Source organism: Balearica regulorum, chromosome 3 (genome assembly GCF_011004875.1).
Source record: "Balearica regulorum gibbericeps isolate bBalReg1 chromosome 3, bBalReg1.pri, whole genome shotgun sequence".
Taxonomy (NCBI): domain Eukaryota; kingdom Metazoa; phylum Chordata; class Aves; order Gruiformes; family Gruidae; genus Balearica; species Balearica regulorum.
In genome coordinates this window covers 106,906,353-106,922,419 of record NC_046186.1, presented here as the reverse complement: position 1 = coordinate 106,922,419, position 16,067 = coordinate 106,906,353, and the positions used below count along the sequence as shown (strand labels likewise).

The 16,067-nt window shown below is 43.2% G+C and overlaps 1 protein-coding gene across 1 annotated transcript; it reads right to left on the bottom strand.

The window, feature by feature from the left end:
- Positions 1–9,177: 9,177 nt before the first annotated feature.
- Positions 9,178–15,822, bottom strand: SRP9 (signal recognition particle 9). Its single transcript, XM_075749385.1, has 3 exons — positions 15,665–15,822; positions 12,994–13,062; positions 9,178–10,892 (listed from the first exon to the last, which is right to left on the bottom strand). The coding sequence occupies exons 1-3, from the start codon at positions 15,734–15,736 to the stop codon at positions 10,773–10,775; spliced, it is 261 nt and encodes an 86-aa protein (XP_075605500.1). The 5' UTR covers positions 15,737–15,822; the 3' UTR covers positions 9,178–10,772.
- Positions 15,823–16,067: the final 245 nt, after the last annotated feature.

Sequence of the window (16,067 nt, the reverse complement as noted above, 5' to 3'; positions counted from 1 at the left end):
TCGAGTGGCATCACGTGTGAGCTTCCTAAATGGCTTCTCAGCCAATCTCACCAGCACTGGCTGGACTATAATAGGGCTGACTTAAGAGAAACACAATCAAACTGCTCAACCATCCCAGCTACTGTCCTGTGCAGCATAACTGCATGCCTAACAGAAGGAACACACTGAGAATGTATGTAGTGAGGGCACTTTTTCCCTGAACTTGGGTCAGAGACATCAAAATGAGCCTCGGGTCAAGCTGTAGCAACTAATCCCATCAGTGAAACATAACAAGCAACTTAAATTCTGTTTTGGCTCTCCGAGGTTTTTTCCATTCAATCTCAGTTTTCATCTATCGCTTCACTCACAAGTTCCAATCTTACTTTTTTGTCACGTCCACATCATCTCAATTCTCTTGTGGATTGTTGAACAGAAGTCTTACCAAGCAGACTTGTGATCACAGATAATTCCTTTGACATCCTTCAGCCTCTTCTACCCAATCATCCCTGTCTGCTCAAGAGTACTTGGTACAGTTCTCACACTGTTTTGCTATGAGCAGCATTGGTAGCTAAATTTTTTAAAGTAATCTGTTTTAAAGATTTTAAAGATCTGCATAAACTGTTCTGTACGTAAGGCTTATGTTTTTTTGTTGTTTTCTTCTTCCACTCCAAACATGCTGACTGAGAGTTCTTGCCCTTCTGGGACCTGTGTCTTTGCCAACAGCTCCATGCTACTTTTCTGGAGACACCAAAAGCATTAGTAGCAACCCTTCTTTCTTCTGTAGGACTACAGGGGTTTCACAAACATACCAATAGGACTGTGTTGAATTTCATAGTAAAACAGAACAACTTTTATAACATGACAGATAAAAATGCAGTTGTATTATGTCTCACACTGTCATAGCACTTTATTACAGCTACCCAATAGATACTGTAATTGACTATTTTAGTTAATGAAAAATAGCATTTCTTCTACACGCTGTTACAAAAATGTCAACTCCAACCTCTAGTTAGCCAGTAACTCCCGCTTCTATAACTTGTTAAAGACATCATTTCATACTTTATCCAGGCTGCCCCATATTCTTAAAACGGGTATCTTCAGTCATCCAGGAAGGCATGTTCTTACCTCCTTAGTGCCTTCCAGTTCTTCCTTTCATGAAGCGGACAGTGTAGTTCAAAATTCCGACCATTGAGATATCACTCTTGTGTATATGGCTTCCTGTGGGTGTTAACCCCCTTAAATTGCCAAGTCATTAAATATTAATTTTTCTCTGTGCTTTAACAGTACTAAACATACGATGCTTCTGGTTCATGAGCAGGACTCTTAGGCTCTATGGCAGTAGCAGTAGTAAACAGCAATGAGCCAAGTAGTTACCTCAAACCTACAGAGAACAGAGTAAGATTACATCAGGTTTACTTCTTTATATGTATTCTTCCTAACTGGAACTTTTGGGTGTTTATTTTGAAAATTGTACAACTCCCACAGCCTGTCAAAGGAAAACACAGAGATGCAAATACCACTAAAGCCAAAAGGGCCAACCATGTCCTGGGGTACATCAGGCACAGCATAGTGCTGGTCAAGGGAGGTGATTGTCCCATTCTGCACTGGTGTGGCCTCACCTCAAGTACTGTGTGCAGTTTTGGGTGCCTCCATATAAGAAGGACATCAAACTGTTAGAGTGTGTCCAGAGAAGGGTGACCAAGATGGTGAAAGGGCAAGAGATGTGAGGAGCAGCTGAGGTCGCTTGGTTTGTTGAGCTTGGAGAAGAAACGGCTGAGGGGTGACCTCATCACAGCCTACAACTTCCTCAAGGGGGGCAGCAGAGGGAGAGGTGCTGATCTCTTCTCTCTGGTGGCCAGTGATAGGACACGAGGAAATGGAATGAAACTGCATCAGGGGAAGTTCAGATTGGACGTTAGGAAAAGGTTCTTCACAGAGAGGGTGGTTGGTCACTGGAACAGGCTCCCCAGGGAAGTGCTTATGGCACCAAACCTGTCAGAGTTCAAGGAACATCTGGATGACATTCTTAGTCATATGGTTTAGTTTTAGGTAGTCTTGCGAGGAGCAGGGAGTTGGACTTGGTGAATCCTTATGAGTTCCTTCCAACTTGAGATATTCTATGGTTCTATATAAGAGAAATGAAAAACACAAGCAACTCCATGGTCTAGCATTCCTTATTTTTGCTGTAGAGTCTCCAGGTGAGGTCAAGAAGCATTACACAGCATTATATCCACCTTTAAAGCAGGTGGTATTTGTTAGAGCAAACAGAAATTAAGGGGACGATATGGCCATGATAGAACTACTCATTCTGAGGGACTACCTGTTCTGTTACGGCACTGATTGTATGAGGGAAACTGCAGAGAGTTCTGACAAAGAATCATATAAGCACAGAGAAACAGAACAACAGATGTGGTTGGAGAACAGTTTTTATCTTGCAATATAAGGAGTGATTTTTAAAAAGACAGATATTGATGACATTATTATGGAGAATTGCTGATATCTAATCATTACGAGTTGTAGACTGGTAGACAGTCATCAGCCAAAGATAATAATGTCAAGTAGTATGCAATTTGCATTACAGGAAAGTAAATGAATTGCTACAATCTAGGTAGATAATCCAGCACAGAGTTTGAGGTGAAGGAACTTCTCACTCGCTAATGCCTAAATGCTGGTTTTGATATCCAGAAAAAATATTTTCTTGTACTATCATTGGATAAGGAAGTTGGTCATGCAGTTTATTATTAATGCTTCTGTGACACCTACACACGTAGTCCTTGCAAGCGTGATAATGCAGAATCTCCCTCTACCAAAGCTCAGATTTGAGAAAGAGAACCTATTAACACCCACAAGTAGAAGAAAGTAAAGATGCAACTGTATAGCAATCCTTTTCCCCCAAGCCAACCAAAAAGTCACCATGACCAACTATATATAGGAAAATGAGGAACATGTCTTAAAGATCTAAAGAGAAAGAGTAAGTGTAAAACAAATGAAAAAGAAGAAAAGAATGAAGAGTCAGAAAAGAAGGAAGCTTAATACAGAAGTCAAAAGAATGAGGAAGGAAAACTCTTCTCAGATCATGAAATCAGAACAGTCCGTTCTCACCACCAGTGAAATCATATCCAGTAGGTGTTTCACTATTTGTGTTGCCAGGGTTGGCCACCCAGATGTATTCTGGAGGCACCTTAAGAATTTATTGGTTTGGAGCTACTGCACACCGAACCGTTACTATTGCAGTCACATACACCTTTCAACATGCTGATCCCTTCTTAAACCCCCACCCCAACATCAGCACTTTAAGAATGTTAAGAATTGCAGCACAGTTTATAAATCCATGATATAATCTTCACCTTGTATCGTGCGTTCGGTTCCTGTTACTCCATTTGAGAGGCTAGCAGAGTGTTATAGGCTGTAAGGAGAAAATCATCTACAATCTTTGGTTCCACACTTTCAGCGCCATCCATATGAACTAGAATGATACAGAAACAAATTCAGACATATCTAGTGTTTAGGTAAACATTGGATGGCACATACACTACAGAGCATTTAATGAGACAGGAGGTTTTTACAAGCAAGTCAGGAGATTACAACGTGCAAGTTACTTAGGCTGTGATTCTGTGGCAGCCTAAGCCAACCTACCTGCTGGCTCTTTTGCTCCCATCATTCTCCTCACCCCTCTTGGGAGCTCTCAACCCCTCCATTTCACCCGCTGCAGCACTCATTTGACCTTCTGTGAAGCCATCTCAGCACACTAACCAGGCAGAACACCGAACCAGCAGCTCTCCAGAGCATTAAGGAGTTTTCTGATGCACTGGTAAATCGAAATGGTTCAGCTGAGGCTCTGAGGGACACTAGAATCAGCACAACAGAGGCAACAGGAATCAGCAGCCAGCTGTTATATTGACTGAGGCTGGTGTGGAGTCCCAGTCTTTGCACCTTTATTAGACGATCAACGGGGAATATTGCTGCAGTAGTTAAGAAGCTATTTGCAAAGCAGCTGTTTGCTCTGTTAAAAACCATGGTTGGTTATTTGCATGTTTAAATACAGTCACGTGTTATGTGGGTCAGACACAGAGAAGGTTTGCTCCTGGGCACAAACGAACAATCCCTGGTGAATCTTGCTTATGTCTTTGGTTACTGCCCTCAGCCATATGGTAGTGCTGCCGCAGCAAATGTGTTTAAAAAAAAATAAATACCCCCCCCCCCAACCATCACTCACTCACTGAAAAGGTCAGTTTCCCTCCTGCCCCCAAATTTATAAAGGTATCTTTATGGCAATTTAAAGGAAGACATTGACTTTCACAGGGACATGTCGGAGGCATTAGTTCATCCTCCTGCCTGCTGATTCCTTAAAGGAGCAGATGCCTTCGGGAGGTAACATCGCTAAGCCACACGCACAGTTTACCAGAGCTCATTTGTCAATGCCCTGAGGCAAGCCTTTCATCTTTTAGCCGCATAGTGATAGCAGAACTGTATTATAGATGGCTGTATTTACATACATGAGCAATCCAGTTAAAATACTATTTTTGCTAGCCAATGCAAACAGCACATTCTCATTTGCTCACTACCAGCCAGCAAAGCCATTCAGTAGGTGTCCAGAAAACTCAGTCCCCTCTCCAAGAAACCAGTCTTTGAAATCTTGCTGTAAACACATGCCTATACTCAGGAAGATTCTGTTCAGTAGAAGCCAAAGAACGCAGATTAGTCCTTTTATGAAGAGATACCACTTCTTCTAGAGAAAAAATGAACCCAACATGCAAACACAACTTCAAAGGAAATAAAAACCCCAATATCTCCCAGACCTCTCAGTATGAGTGATGTTTTAAGTTCTAACAGAATGACTAAGAATCACCATGAAAAAGGGGACAGAAGAATGCGAGCACAAAATCAAAACTGGCTACACAAAGCAAAATATCCTCAGAGCTGGTCTTGATTTAAATAGAAAACACTTTTATAAATACCAACATTACAGTTTAAGAGAAACACTATAATCTTAGTTTTATAATATCAATGTTCACAACACCTAGGAACCGTCTGTATGGGGAGTACTGATGGGCTGAGCACACTGGTTCCTGCTAGAAGACTGGGCATTTTCAAGTAAGAGCACTCAGAGATGGCACTGTGTTGGGTTTGCATGGCAAGGTTTTGGTAGCGGGGGGGCTACAGGGGTGGCTTCTGTGAGAAGCTGCTAGAAGCTTCCCCTGTGTCTGACAGAGCCAATGCCAGCCGGCTCCTAGACGGACCCGCCGCTGGCCAAGGCCGAGCCAATCAGCAACCATGGTAATGCCTCTAATGTATTTAAGAAGGAAAAAAGCTACTGTGTAACAGCAACTGCAGCCCAAGGCAGGAGTGACAATGTGTGAGAACAACAACTCTGCAGACACCAAGGTCAGTGCAGAAGGAGGGGGAGGAGGTGCTCCAGGTGCCAGAGCAGAGGCTCCTCTGCAGCCCCGATGGCGAGCAGAGATTCCACCTGCAGCCCATGGAGGACCCCACGTTGGAGCAGATGGAGACACCTGAAAGAGGCTGTGGCCCATGGGAAGCCCATGCTGGAGCAGGTTTGCTGGCAGGACTTGTGACCCCGTGGGGGACCCACGCTGGAACAGTCTGTTCCTGAAGGTCTGCACCCCGTGGAAGGGACCCATGCTGGAGCAGTTCGTGAAGAACTGCAGCCTGTGGGAAGGACTCACATTGGAGAATGTAGTGGAGGACTGTCTCCCATGGGAGGGACCCCATGCTGGCGCAGGGGAAGAGTGTGAGGAGTTCTCCCCCTGAGGAGGAAGGACGTCAGAGACAACGTGTGAGGAATTGACCACAACCCCCATTCCCCGTCCCCCTGCTCCGCTGGTGGGGAGTAGGTAGAGAATTTGGGAGTGAAGTAGAGCCCGGGAAGAAGGGAGGCATTGCAGGAGGTGTTTTAACATCTGTTTTTATTTTCTCATTATCCTACTCTGATTTTATTGGCAATAAATTAAATTAATTTCCCCAAGTCGAGTCTGTTTTGTCCATGATGGTAGTTGCTGAGGGATCTCCCTGTTTGATCTCAACCCAGGAGCCTTTTGTTATATTTTCTCCCCCCTGTCCAGCTGAGGAGGGGCAGTGAGAGAGCAGCTTTGGTGGGCACCTGGCTTCCAGCCAGGGTCAACCCTCCACAGTCACTCATGACTTAAGATGTTTTTAGAATGGCAGAAAGTTATTGCGTCCCCACTACAGGACTCTGAGAACTCACACGTATAACTAACTTCGGCACAGCACAAGCAAATAAGCACGTACCTTCACTAGAAACAAAGACTATGTTCAACAATAGGGCCTGTACTTGCATGGAGGCAGTTAACTCTGCTATCACACCGTGACCATGTTTTTGTTGGCTCACTTCCCACAGACGTTAGTTTTATACCGTCCAGCTTAAGCCCACATTCTCCTGAGAACATTTAGTCTGTTCTAAAAGTTACAGGACCTAGACAAATCTGCATAATAAGCAGTGGTTAGCAAACTACCATGCTGTGTTCTGCTATCTAATCTGCTTCTAAAATATTGTTGCATTGTTCTCATCTCAAAAATAACATTTCTACAGACTAAAAACCCCACATCTGCCTTCAGTGCATAGTAATTCAAATGAGATCATTCAGCCCAGCATAAAGGTGGGGAGGTTTATCTGGACGTCAGTCTAAAGAATCTACTTATTGTAAAAGTAGTAAGAGATAAAAGGCATGTTTTTATGTCATCCCCAGCAACAAAGACAATTCAACGCTTGCCTGTACTTAAATACCAGTCCTTGAACTCTCAAAGATAAAATCTTTATAAACAAACAGTTGTGTTATCTTGAGTCATGCAGCATCTACCTTTAAAGTGGTATCAGCTTTTCAGCATGGACACCCCCATGTCTTGAAAAGCAAATCACTATTAACTTAGGCAAAAACTAGATGCAGTTCTTCATCAACTAGTTTCCTTTAAAAAAAGTTAGCAGATACTTTCTGAAAGGATCTTCACAAGAAGACTCCTTAGATATGCTTAACCAAAACAGCTTTGTTTCAGTTAATTAGATTTAAAAGTTACCTCAGCACAGAGCATTGTACAAAGGATAATACTGTTTTCAGCTAAGCTCCTACTCCCTAAGGTCACCCACTAATGCTCACCGACTCCTGAAGGAAATTGGACTCGTGCAGAACCTGCAGGCTAAATGAGAGTAAGTTTTACACAAAACCCCCACCTATTTGCTATACATTCATTTTTCCACTTTAGATCTCAAACTGAATTTAATCTTTGGTTACAGTATCATTTCGGTGTTAGAATTTTATCTTCCCCTAAGCCAGGAACAGAAGTGCAAGAAGCAGAGGTGCATCGGGGGACATCAGCGCGTTGCCATCCTTACTCAGGATGAAGTGAGAGGATTTGTTCTGCCTACAGCAAGAGGGCTAACACACTTTCCAGATGAAGTAAGCCTTTAAGATCAACCTATGGTACTAAATGATACATCTAAGTCTTACTGACCGCATCTGGCAGAAACCAGGGTTTCCTCACATTTATTACAGCAAAATGTTGAATATTACCCACTTTTATACCACAGGAAGGAAGTTACTGAGATGAAATAGAATTATTTTGACAAGTTAAAACATTTTTAAAAGCACCTGGTTGGCTCAGTTCCATTTCCCAATTTGACAGACTTGGGCACCAAAGCATCCAATTTCCCAGAATAAATCTGTCATTCTTAAAAGTGTCAGGTGAGGACTTCAGTGGAAACAAAGGCCTCTTTCACAAGGATCTCTAAACCAAAGACCCGTGACCAAAATGCTCACTTCCACAGATAATTTAAGGATCTTCCTGTAATCCAGAATTACCTGTGATGTAGTTGCACGCGAGAGAGAGAGCTCAGAAAAAGTCAGCTTATGTGCTGTGCACAAAGGAGGAACTGAAATGAAGACACTCGGAGAACCCAGGAAGTGAGAACACCAGAAAACCAGAATAAATTCCATGGGTAAACTAATCCAATTTCTTTGTGCAATAACAAGACCCATATTCTTTATTAAGCTATTCTCACAAAACAGAACAATTACTCAAGATAACTAACATGCAGCAACAAAATTAGCTATAGCATGGGAAAATGTTGGTTTTTTTTTTTCAAATCATTCCACTTCTCCTGCAAAGGTTATCTGTCTATAGCTGCACAGGTTGCCTGTCCGGTGCCGAGCTGCCTGTTTGCAGCCTGTATTTGGCACAAACTCCTAGCTAGTGATCAGAAGCGTCTGCTGACACGCCGGGCTGCCAAATTCAGTGCTTCACGTGCAACGAATTCCATTGTCCCTGCGGCGCATCAGCCACATTAAAGGTGATTTCTTTCAATCACCAGTGGACACACTCAAGTAGTTGGCAGTAGGATGGACTAACTCACCAAAAGTTTATTAGGAAAGCGATCGGTGTACATATGCACGCACACTCTCAACAAGAGTATAAGCAAGAATAGGCAGAGCTTTTGAGTTCACAGCTTTTCTACCACCCATGAACACAGCATTGAAGTTGCTGAAAATTTGAGGACAAAATCAAGAAGCAGCTGTCTTTTTCTAAAGAAGTTTCCAAAAGTTTTTTTTTTTTTAAGCAGTAGCTTTATCAGTATTCTCATGTATTATGACTGCACAGAACCACCACAGTTTTTCTGAGTATACAGAGAACAAGCTTAACAACACATGCTCATACGAAAGTAGCATTAATACTTCCTTATGGTTTTACAGCAATAATTTCTGAATTTAGAAAAGCAGAAATCCATTTCCCTGCCTCTTTTTACTTGACAACTACTACTCTAATATATAGGACTGTACTTGCCCCCCCTCTAAAACCTGCTCAAGTATAGAGCTTAAGCCTTTCAGCCACTTGGTACACCAAGTCTGCCCACAGTATTCTTTGTCTCTTTATCCTCCATGCACAATACCACTCAAGCCTTTCTGTAGCTCAGCTCACAGAAGACATCTACACGCCAAATCAATTCATAAGAGATGTCCAACAACTACACTAAAATAGCTGCAGCCTTTTCACCTGCCAATTTAACAGCTTAAATGTTTGCTTGTATGGTTTTGTGTAGCAACCATTCATATTGCAGAACACTGTTTTAGACAGAAATTAACTACTTAATACACTACATTAACAAGATAATAGGACCATCAAGGAAAATTTTCAGCATTACAGTATCTTATTAAACAATGACCAAAGTTCAGCCTTCTCTCTAGATTTATTTGTATTTCAAAAGCCAATACAAAAAGAAAAATGTTACATATGTACCAGTCACTCCTGTAGACTAGAATGTGAGTAGCCACTGGGAATTTAGCACTGCAGTATTTTCCAACAATATGCAACATTATATATTCAGCTGAAAGGGCACTCTAATGCAATATTCAAGCCTAGGCTTTTTTTCTGAGCCCATGGCAAACGTGGGAACTCCATGGCTTCCAAGGAGCTCAATTATTTTTATGTAAGTGACAGCAGATAGCTATTTAAGTAGATTGTTCTGTTACATATAAATGCAACTACAGACAAGTCTTTTTGCGGCTCTGCTTTGGCGGCTGGGTTTAACCCAAAACATCGGTCCTGGGAAAGCCTAGTTATACCAACAGCATAATTACATTAAAATATTCATCTGGTTTTAAGTATGCAAGATCTAGTCAAAGCAAGTATCAATTTCAGCTACTGGGTTTTCAAGCAAAAAAGCCTTTGTAAAAGACAATTAAGGCTTCCATCACCCCACCAGAGGTAACAATGAGAAACAAGTCTAAGCCACAGGAGCATTGGTCTGGTTTTGACAGTGGTATTTAAGTATTTATTGAGCTGGTTTTCATCCATTTATTCAGTTGGCTTATATCCATCTGTAACATCTGAAAATGCACAGTTAGCAAGCTGCTAAAATAAGGACTCTGGGTAGCATTTGGTTGCTTTTTTTTTTTCTATTAACATAATAGGCAAGAACTTCTAGAATTTGTCTTGCTGATAAACTTCAACTCTGCCTGAAGCAAGGATGAGAAAAGTTCCCCCTGCTAGTATAAAATAGTTCAAGTATGAAAAAAGCCACTGACTATTTTTTAATAACAGTATTTGCATAAGCAGGAAAGAAACTCCCAGTTTCTCACTGATCTCTAGCTATAGTAAAGAGAAGTTTTACTTCAATTTTTAAAATACAGAAGTTTAATTATTTAGCCTATATAACAGTTCTACAGACTGTATCACAGATAACGTTGCACAGCTTATGACCAAGATCAATACTAAAATCAAAAATCTTGCTAGTGACAGTGCTAATACAAATTGGCAATTTGAACATTTCAGTTCAGAAAACACCCATTCTTCTAAACCCCACTGAAGTATATCATTTATGTAAGCATTTATTAGATCCAGTCATCATGCTACAGTATTAGTCACATTAATAAACCTTCTCACTGTGAGAATACACCAGCATAAGATATGAACACAACGAAATCTATAGGAAATTTGATAGTAACTTTCCAGAAATATGCTTGTGGCGCATCAAATTTAGACTAAAGTACTGTAGCTTGAAAATATTTACTTGTCTTCTTAGCATACCTAATGTGTAAGAATAGTTTCTTGTTCGATTCCCAAAAATAAATATAAGCTTTCAATTGAAAGCATTTCTTTTCCTAGTTTTCCGAAGCAGAGTCTAGGGGGGGAAAAATGCTTCAGACTTGTCATCAGTCTACTTCAGTACATAAAAGCATCTCCTGTCCCAGTATTCGTTCAAATCCAAGAGATATTTTCTTCCAGTGAAATATGACCGGAGCACTCATTTTATTTTCAGCAATTCAGTCTGTTTCCATGGCAGCACTGCGGGATTCCTTAGCCACCATGAGTCGCATTAGCTGACTGTGGAATTTCTCAATCTTCTTTACGTCTTGCGCCTGGTCTGTTCTATACAGCAAACACTGTAAGAGAAAGTTGCTTAATATCAGATTTCACTTGAACTGTTTTTATTCTGTTTATAGTTGCAACAAATTTCGAACACACAAAACAAGGTAATTACTTAAATGTTCATTTGTGGCATGTTACCATGAGGTGAGGCAGCACCAACACACATCTACCCTTTTTAAAATACGCACACATCTGTGTTTACATTTAAGTTTCTCTGAAAGCCTTATGCCTTCCATTTTGAAGATAGGGAAGCTCACGATTAATCCTAGTTTCTTCTCTCTCCAAAAAGGTGCCAGCACCTGGGGTTTAAAGCTGTCTTTAAAGACACTCCTGTTTGTGTTGTCTAAAAATAGAACCAGATTTTAAACCTGAAATTACTTTCCTATTCTCTACATTCATTCTGAAAGTAAGTTTCTTTTGCCTTCAGAGTCCTTAATGTTACACTGCCAGTGACAAAATCAGTTCAGTATTTCCCACTGAAGGGGGATCCCCTACCCCAAGCAAAATCTATCCTACACAAGGAACATAGCATCTGATTAAGATAAAAAGGAACTCCACATGACAAGCTGTTAAACGCAAAAGGAACAAGAGTAATGTGCCAGTGACTTATCATAGAAAGACTGCTTAGGGTTTGGGGGGGTTTTTTGCAGACTAAGTAATTCCTTACACCTGTACAGCATGGGTATGACTGCCCAGGCTGATTTAACAATGAGAAACACCCAGAATGCTCCATTCTTGAGTGCTGTCAACACAGCAGCTTTTGAATTAAAATAGGAATTCAATGCTGGCAGAGACACACAGTAGAAAACAGTTTATTTTTTCCTTCAGCTAGTCCTGCAGATTGAGCATCAAGGAAAACTTCTCATCCCACCTCCAGAGGAAAAAAAACCCACCCACAACAAAAACCCAAACCAAACAAAAAGCCCCAAAACCAACACAAAACCAATCCCCTGCCCTGCCACAGGTGTAGCAGCTTTCCATGACTGGAAGCAGGTAAAAAGGCCTATAACTGACAAGACTTCACATTCAGGAATCACCTGATTCCAACTTCCCCATGGAAGATTTCAACTGCATCACCCTCCACTTCCCACTGTTATCAGTGCGCCACGCTCACCACCTCACCCACATCAAGCCCTATTACCCTATCAAGAAGTGTCATTTCTGGAATGTCATGCCTCTCCCAGGTGTTGGAAATCCCAATGCCAGACTACTCTTCCTGGAAGGAAGAAATCTGATTTTTTTCAAGTCTGAAAATAAGAGAAGGGCAGGCTATTGTAGCTTACCCTGGACTGCAGAAAACCAACCTGGCTGTAACATCACTAGCACCAAGAACCTGTCACTGGCATGCACATCAGCATGCATACACTGATGCATGCTGACATATTTGTACCTGCTGCCCACCATCTCACATCCTAACCCCCCCACGCTTCTAAGCGCCCTCCCAGACTCTGGAGAACAAGGGCAACCTGTAAGCACAGCTGCTCCACCTCCTTGTACGGAGCAGCCCTGGGAAGGAGGCTGCAGAATTCCACGTTGTGTACACATTCCACGGTTTTTACTGAATGCATAACTAACACCATAACAGTATTTCAGAAAATGAGAACTCTAAATTGCAAGTGAATCTTGTCTTCCAGTCTCAATCACTCCACCGTCTCATAATCAAAGATGGAGCTTAGCCTACAGTTAGAAGTTGTCACCACTCTGTGCCAATAAAAAGGACCACACTCACACTAGTAAATACATCTGTTTGAAGATGCTCCCAAAATGCTTCAGCAGAAGCTACCAATGCCATTCCATGAAGCATTTTGAGATAGAGAGAGGGTCCAAGATTTTTGTGGTGCTCATTTTCCTTGTTTTCATAGAATCCTAAAATAATTATGTTAACACCCATAAAGAACACAGAAGTGCTAGAACTTTTCCTGGACTGTGCAGAGTTGAACCACAGGTCAGTGTCAGTCCCAGACACAGCAACTACGGAAAGCTGAGCACAAGTTTTTAGAAAACTGTCAGGCACTCTCAAGGCAACGGCTAAGAGCTCCCAAGTTGACTGACAACAAAATAGAAGTCCATGAGAGGTACAATAAGCCCTGAAAGGGGAATATATCCTGTACTTACAGCTACATCATCCGTTACTTTGATACAGAGGTTCCCATCACAATGTCGATATTTGAGAACAACCCGCACCTGAAACGACAAACATTTAAAGAATCATCATTACAGCTAACAATTCTCAGAACATATCTGAAGGATATCTGCCCAAACTCAGACTACCTTTTATTACAATTACGTACTGCTTCACATTTTCACCACCTCTGTGGTGGTCCTTAGCTCTGGTGGCCACTAATCCTACAGCCAGGATTGCGTGGAAGTTGAATGATCACATTTCCCTGCCTAACATGTTAAACTAGTATTAGGGCAGCATCAGGAAGCTTAGCACAGGGCATGTTAAAAACCACTGTAAATGCAGCAATGACAGTTGTAGAGACCTCAGCAACTCCAATAAACTCCGAGAGTCACGTCAATACAAGACACCCCCTCACCATATATCACACTTCAGAAAAACTAACTGGAAGCTTGTGTTTGTAAGCTTGAAACACTTAAAACCCCTTAGTTTTACATGAAGACTTGAAAGGGATTAACTGAGTGGACTAAGGTCAACGTTACTGCTTTTTCTTCTATGGTACCTAAACTGTAACGTAAAAAAGTCATTATTTCCAGTCACTAACTTTATTTCAATAGCTGCTCTGCTGATGTTTTTGCAAGTGGAAAGGGAAGATAAACAATAACACTTTTAGAGTAACTAAAATTAGTGGACTGACGAGAGTTCTTTCAAATTAAATTCCTTTCAACACTCAATAAGGCTAAATTTGAAGCCTGAAAGCAAGGATTCAACTTTTCTCACTAAAACAGTTACTACTGTAGTCACCTGCCCTGAGCTTTAAGCTAGCTGCAGTCTCTCCGGACTTTCAAATCACCAAAGTTCTCAAAGCCACAGTGATAAAAATCAACATCCTCAGCAACTGACTGAGTACAAAATGCTTCCTCCTGAATGCAGAACTGGCCAGAGACTTTGTATCTATTGTTTCTAGACTCAGTTTGCATCAGTAACTAGAAACAAAGCAAGGTATCCTTTTGAGAACATTCTGCACTCACACTGTAAACAGGTCTTTGTTGTACCGAGTAACCCATGCTAATGGTCAACAAACTCCTTGACTACAAAATAATTTTGAAATTCCTGTTCCAATGGATCTCCTCACAGATTTAGCCTTCTTAAACTACCATCTTCTCCCCACAGCAGCTGTATAACAGTACAGCTCTTGATTGAGCAGGCCCAAAAGCAACGGAGAGGCTGCCACATGAGGTACAGACTTGACAGATAACTTGCTCTCGCAAAAGGCAAGACCAACCACTACGTAGGCTCACCAGCCCACAAAGAACACACAACCCATCGCCCTCAATTCTTGTTCTTCCTTAAGTTTTTGACAAGCCCCATTACAAACAAAAGCTCCTCAGGCTAGTTCTCTGGCTAATTAAAAGGAGTACGTGAGTCTGAGGCCTACAAGAACTCCTTCCAAAATAGACAAGTTTATTGCCATGGATGGGAAGAGGTTGCCTTTGGAAGCCCCTTATCCCTTCTGAGTTCTTTCATTTAATTGAGTGTTAGAGAGCATAAGAAAGTAAAACAGGACAATTTTATTATAAGTAGATAGGTGGCAATTGCATATAAAGTGATCACCTATGCTAATTAAAAGCAAATGTTAAACACCACTTTTGAAGGTTTCTCTATGTCCCCTCATTTTGGCGAGGAAAACTAGGCCTGTTTTACTGAAGTTTTCTCAGGTATACGAGCTCCGTGTTATCTTTTGTGCTGCTTTTTGGCTGAATTATAACACTTTTTCTGAAGACTGAAGTTACTTTTAACATTTGCACAAACTATACTCCTGAAAAAGTTACCAGAAACAAAAAGTGGTGATATACCAAAAGGTTAATCCCTAGAACAATAACTCTTTACGAAGCAAACACCTTCCAGTCTAGAATGATGCTGCAGGCAACAACGCAGTGTATAAGCTAACGGGTCCTTTAATTTTTTAGGAAGACAAATTCAAAGGATACAGTCTTAAATGTTGTAAACTCCTAAAATAAAGCACTTCTCGATACACTTTTCATTCAACAGAACACCTAAACCTGGTTTTTAACACAGAAGTGGACTGTAAAGCAGCACAGCGTCTCTGAAGTTCGGTTCACGAGGTTCACAGCTGTCGCTGATAACCGCACCTGAAACCCCATCCCCCGTGCACATTTTTGGGGCTCTAAACGAGAACTACCACCTGTTTCGTGCAAAAGGAAGGTCAGAGGCGACACCAGCGAGTAACCCCCCTCCTCGCTGCTGCTGCTTCCCGCCTCCCCCTGGAACCGCACCTCGAGAGGCCCTTCCAACCGGTCACCGCCGGGGAGCACTGCCCGTGTCCCTGCGAGGCGCCGCAGCGGGCTCCAGGGCCGAACTGGGACACGCATCCTCCCCGGGAGGCCGCAACGCCCGGCTGGCAGCGGGCTCCACGGCCCGGCGAGGGCGGCCCGCCGGAGCTCAGGAGATCGGCTGCCCCTCCCCGGGGCAGCGGGAGGACACAAAGCGACAGCGCCGGAGCCACCATGCCCGTGCCACCGGCGCCCACCGCCTCACCCCAGAGCCGCTCCTCCCCGGGCCTACCGCGGGCGGCGGAGGCGAGGCGAGGCGAGGCCCGGCCCATCCCTCCCGCGAGGCCTCTCGGCCCGGGCCCCTCCCCACCTTCATGGGGTCGGCGAGGTAGAGCTTCTCGGCGGCGCGCGTGAACTCCTCCCAGGCCTGGTAGTGCGGCATGGCGGGGCCGGCCCGGCACGGTGCTCCGCTCCCCCCGCCGGCGGCAAGATGGCGCCGAAGGCGGGCGCTGCGTCACCGCAAACCGACACCTCCCATTGGTCGTCGAGAAACGGCGGTCCAATCGCGAAGAGCGTGACTCAGAGATTCTGGCCCCGCTGGCGGAGCGCGGGCGGTGAAGGCAGGGCGCGCGGCGGCGCAGAGAGGGGAGCCCGGCGGGAGGAGCGTTTGCCACAGCGACCCCTGCAGGAGCGGCGGGATGCCGGCAGGCACCTCCCCGCCCACGGCGGAGGTGGAGGCTCCCGTTGGTGCCTGCCCCGACACAGCGGAGCGG